Raw genomic sequence first — 6,146 nt, 5'->3', positions numbered from 1 at the left:
GGCAAAAATACTAAAATACCCTTCTTTCAAAATAAAAATCAAAAAACAAAATCATATCCACCATTTTCATCTTCACTTCTTATTAATCTCTTTTAAGGTTAGATCTTTGGAACCCAAATATTCCCCATTCCCTTTCAAATTCTAAATTCTCCCCATTCCCTTTCAAATTCTCTTCTCCTTCTCTGTCGGCTCCTCACTTTGAAAACGATTTTTTTTTACATTCGGAAGTGATGAAGACCATGCGGGTAGTGATGAAAACCATGCCGGTAGTGATGAAGACCATGGTGGGAATATTTTTTTTACATCGCCGGAAGAGTTGCATGTGGTTATTATATTCTTTTACTTCACGTGACTTATTTTGTAAAAATGAAAATTTTGTTCTTTTTTTTGCTAAATCATTAATTTTATTACTGAAATTGGGCTAAAACAGTTATAAAAGACAGCTAGAGCATAGTCTCAGCTGTTAATACAGAAAAGAAACAAAAACTCTAGTATATTACATTTTAACAGAATCTAAAATATACTCCATCTTCATTTTCTAAGCCACCAAGGGAAAATAGTTTTTCATCATAGTAAAGAGTTTCACCTCTTTCCAATAATACTCCTTTTTTTGCTAATGCATCTGCAGAGAAATTGATTTATCTGTAAGAGTGTCTAAAACTGATTGAGGGGATACTTTGGACAATATTCCTCCATCTATTCTCCACCATCCAAGGGATTCTGCCACTATTAAATGCTTCCAAGACTGCTTTTGAATCCAGGCTAAAACATACATCAAGTAACTTTTGTTTCACAGCCCATTCTCCTGCAACTTTCAATGCCATAACTTCAGCCAGATAATTAGTTGTTATGCCAATACCACATGAAGCATCTCCAACACAACCACCATTTGCACTTCTTGCTATAAAACCAAACCCTGCTTTCCCTGGATTGCCTTTACAAGCTCCATCACAAAATATAAGAATTTGATTTCTAGTTGGCAGTCTAAAAAAACATTGTTTAACTTCAGTGCTTTGACTTTTAATTCTTGTAACACCAAATAATAAGAATACCTGAAGATCATACATGTTTCCTCACATCTTCCCTTTAATTCTGACACTGCATTCTTTAGTGAAGCTCACAATTCTCTGTTGGAATCTTGCAATATATGGTTTTTCTCCTTCATAAATGATTCTATTTCTTGTTATCCATAATTCCACCATCACATTAAATGCACTGATATACCGTATATCCTGAATTGCTGCACTCTATCTCTTGGCAAAACTGAGAACTTCCTCAAATGCAGTAGGATTTAATAATTTAAACACACCACCCAACCAATGCCATACATTCTCACTGAAATCACAATATCATAAAATGTGGTCCATTGTGTCTTGATTGTTCCCACATAAATAACATTTAGAGACAGTTTGAAATCCTTTTTTTTCTAACTGACTCTTCTATAGCACAAGATCCTCTTAGAATTTTCCATAAATTTGCAGAAGTGTGAGGATGAATGCAAGGATTCCATACCTTTTTTTTCCCAAGACACCACTTGATATTTTGTCCTCACCAGCTGAGCAGAATTAGCTACTGAAAATTTGCCTGTAAGGTCTCCAGTCCATATTCTTTTATCATGACCCACAGTTATCACTGGAAGTTCTGAGGCTTCAAGGTAATCATGCATACATTCGGGGATGTGCCATTTTGCTCCACTTTCATATCAATATTTTGTTGCACAAAATTATCTTCAGAATATCTTTCAATTAGTGCATAATCTTTGATCCAATTATCCTCCCATACTGAAATGTTCTTGCCATCACCAACCAACCATCTACTTCCTTCATTAAACTCGGGTAATACCTATTTGATTCCTAGTAAAATCGAAGATTGATTGTAAGAATTACTCCATTCCCCATTCTTGTTCTTATACTTTGCTTTCATAAAGGAAGTCCATTCCACATCCTCTGTCTCTATTTTCCATAACAACTTTAGCAATAAAGACTTATTCATTACCTCCAGCCTTCTCAGACCAAGACCACCTTCATCCACAGGAGTATAACAGCATCCCACTTTACTGTGACCAATTTCTTTACTGCAGGGTCACCATACCAAAGGAAATTTCTAATTATCCTTTCACACTCCATGAGTACATTTTTTGGCCATTTGTATACAAACATAATATATATAAGCATACTACACAACACAAACTTGACTAGTGTTAATTTTGCTGAAAAGGCAAGCATCTTACCCATCCAACCAACCAGCATTTTTTGCATCATCTCCTCAATCCCCCAAACTTGAGATGTTTTCACCCTTCCAGGATTCAAAATTACACCCAAATATTTATCTGGGAATTCAACTAGAGCCATTTGCATTGATTCTGCAATTTGTTTTCTTCTAATGTCTGAAACTCCTCCCACAAAGCATTTGATTTTACTCTTGTTAACAACTTGACCAGAAGCTTGTTGGTATCTCATCAATAACTTCATAAGATTATCCAAACAATTTTTATGCCCATTACAAAAGATGAATATGTCATCTGCAAACATTAAGTGAGTTGGTTGAATACCCTCTTCACTATTGCTTTATGCTTCCATTTTGCACCATATGATTAATGTTTCTACTTAATACTTCCTCAGCTAGAACAAAAAGGATTGGAGACAATGGATATCCTTGTCTAAGTCCTCTTCCAACTCCAAGGAAACCATTAGGACCACCATTAATGAGCACTGATATTTTAGCTGATGCAAAGATAGTTCTTAACCATTAATACCAACTTCAGAAAAACCAAATATTCTAAGTACTTCAAAAAGAAATTCCCAACTAAGTGAGTCATAAGCTTGATAAATGTCCAATTTAAGACCAACATTGCCACCTCTTTTTTTGATATTTAATTCATTAACTAGTTCTGAAGCAAGAACAATTTTCTCATGAATATTTCTTCCTTTTATGAATGCACCTTGTTGGATTGAAATCATCCTTTCAAGAATTTTGCTAATTCTTGAAGTTATAATTCTTGTAATGATCTTGAAGTTGAAATTTGCCAATCCAATTGGTCTAAAATGGTCAGATTTTTTTGCACCTTGAATTTTAGGGAGTAAGAATAAAAAATTAGAATTCCAACCTTTAGGTATAAACCTGCATCTCCAACAATACTGAATAGCATTTATCAATTCATCTCCAATGACTTCCCATTCAAAACTGTAAAAACATCCTGGAAATCCATCTGGACCAGGAGCACTATTAGCATCCATTGCAAAAACTGCTTCTTTTATCTCATCTGAAGATGGAATAGCATCCAATAAACAATTATCTTCCTCACTTTTGGAATAACTTCAAATATATTTTCTGCAAATACCACTTATTTTGCTTCAAATTTCTTTTCATAATGGGCCACCAGTAGATCAACAATTTTCTTTTGATCAGTTACTACGTACTGTGCCATCTCCACTTTCCAGTTCACAAATATTATTTTGAGTTTTCCTTATTCTCATACAAGTATGAAAAAAAAGCAGTATTGGCTCCACCTTGTTTTACTCATTTAACTCATTTATTTAGCTCGCATCAGTTCATTGTATTGCTTTGAGACAATTTCTTGTTTCCCCCTTGCAGTCACCAACTTATTTAGAAGTTCTATATTTTCAGGATCTGTATCTAACAATAGAGTTGAAGATAAAAACTCATCATCATCTTGTTTAACTTTGACTCTCAAGTCACTAAAAATCTCTCAATTCCAAATTTTAAGAATCTGTTTTAATCTTTTAAGTTTGCTCAGGAAAACAAATGCAGGATTTCCATAACAATCTTCATCCCATGACTCTGCAATTACTTTCAGAAAATCAGAATGTGAAGTCCAAATAGATTGATACCTAAAAGGAATATTCCTTGGTTTTTCTGTTTGTGTAACACCCCCCAATAATGCACCATGATCAGAAGTACATCTAGCTCCAACTTTATTGCACCACGTCTCATAAAGTTCTAACCATTTTGTATTGTAAAAATCCTTATCAAGATCAAATATAATTCTCTTCTTACCAGCTCTGTTGTTGCACCAAGAGTATTTGATACCTGATCTTGAAGCTTGTAATAGTCTGCAACATTCCAAACAGTTTCTAAAATCATTCATTGACACCAATTAAGGTTTTCTACCTCCAACCTTTTCTTCATTACTCAGCACCACATTGAAATCACCAATTACCATCCATGGTAAATTCATTTCATTCCTTTCTACCAATTCCTCCCACAAATCTCTTATATCAATAGTAATACATGCAGCATGAATTCCAGTTACTAAAACTTCACCAACTTTAAATGTAATAGCTTGTCTAGTGGAAGAAACAACAATTGGTTTAGGCAAAGAATTATGCCAGAATAACCAGATATTACCCTTAGATTGTTCACTAGAATTATGAATTATCATCTGACACATTCCAGGAAGTTTTAAGTTCCTACAAACATTATTTGATACTCTAATTTTAGGCTTAGAAACCCATAACAAAGAAGGATTAAAATTATTAACTAAACTTCTTAGTTTATCTTTGGCTTGAATCCTCTTCAAACCTCTGATATTCCAAAAGATAACTCTCATTGCGATTGATTAGTTTGAGAAGTACTAGAACTTCCCATCCCTTTAAATGATTTAACTGAAGTATTAGCTTGCTTTATTGTGATTACATTAGGAACTCCTTTAGTAACTATTCCTTTAGAAGGTTTACTGATCACCTTAGAGAAAATATGATCCTGTTTTTCAGCAACTTCTATCAGAGCTTGAAATTTACTTGGAGATGCAATTTTTTTAGCAGAGACAGGATTAATATTAGTGTTTCTACTACCTGATACTTCTTTCCATCCTTCCAAAGGTGCTCCACCAGAATTAATAGTTGACAATACTTGAGCAGATACTACTTCAGATGATGTGTTGGTACTGATTTCAGGGTTAATCAAAGGAACCAATTCTAAAACATTACCATTGCCACAATTACCCACATCAATCAATTTTTCCAAAGATAATGCAGGAAACTCAATAGGTGATTCCAGTACCCCAGTAAAACTATTCTCCTTACTAGCTGGAGTGCTATTAGAAATATAACTTTTATTAAGCTCTTCCACCTTTTAATTTGAAATATCATCATTGACTCTTGATGTGCTCCCATTCTTATCACCTTTTGAGTTCTCACAAATATCAAATCCCCCAGAATTCTGAACTGAAATTTTCTTTGGTGTGTATCTCCATTGAGGCTTTTGATTAATGTATTTTTCACCACCATTAAATTGATTTTTCCTTACTACTCTGCATTCTGTCACCAAGTGACCAACAATCTTGCAATGATTACAAAACTTAGGAATTCTAGATATTTTAATTTCCTGCCCAAACTTACAATATTTAGATTCAACCACAACTTTGTTAGAAATAACATTTACTAAGACAATCTCCACTAGAATACTAGCATAATAACCAATTTATTTTTTCAAAGTTGTAGAATAAAGACGAATTGGTCTACCAATTGCACTACCCATTGACATTAGTATGTCCTCCTTCCAATATTCTATACTCAAACCTGGAAATAACAACCAAACAAAAGCACTGGAAGATTTTTGTTGCTCAGGCTTAAAATCACGTTCCCAGAATCTAAGTTTCAAATACTGTGATTCCACCTCCCAGAAACCCTCATAAAGATATTTCATATCAACCTTATTTTCTAATTTGATGATAAAGAAACCTTTTCCAACAGAAATGAATTGACAATTACCTGACAGAGTCCATTGTTTTCTCAAACTTGCTTCAGCAACAAACATCTTTAATTTGACTAAATCCAATATTCCAATCAAACTAAATCTCCATTCATTCACATTCTCATCAATAACCTCATCAGGAATAAAAACTGATGGATTAAGATTCATCGGAACAAAATTATTTTCAGATCCAAAATTATTTAAAATCTCAGACTCCGATCTAAGATCGAGACTTCTGCCATTTTTCTTCAGATTTCAGACATATTAATGATAACACCTGAAGAAATGATGATGAATTATTACAAATTAAAACCTGAATTGAAAATTTTGTAATTTGATATTATTATTTATACTCGTCACGTAAGAAGGAAAGATTCATTGACATGGTTATTCTTATGGAATTTCGTATTTGTTACTTTTTATTTATTTAA

At 33.5% G+C, this 6,146-nt stretch overlaps 1 protein-coding gene across 1 annotated transcript; it reads right to left on the bottom strand.

Moving 5' to 3' along the window:
* Positions 1–638: 638 nt before the first annotated feature.
* On the bottom strand, positions 639–1,067 carry LOC113273275 (ribonuclease H-like). The gene has a single exon (XM_026523021.1). It carries the CDS (start codon positions 1,065–1,067, stop codon positions 639–641), a length of 429 nt encoding a protein of 142 aa, XP_026378806.1.
* Positions 1,068–6,146: the final 5,079 nt, after the last annotated feature.

The sequence above is a fragment of the Papaver somniferum genome, chromosome 4 (assembly GCF_003573695.1).
Source record: "Papaver somniferum cultivar HN1 chromosome 4, ASM357369v1, whole genome shotgun sequence".
Taxonomy (NCBI): Eukaryota; Viridiplantae; Streptophyta; class Magnoliopsida; order Ranunculales; family Papaveraceae; genus Papaver; species Papaver somniferum.
The sequence above is the reverse complement of the archived record's forward strand: the minus strand, read 5'-3'. Positions and strand labels throughout refer to the sequence as shown.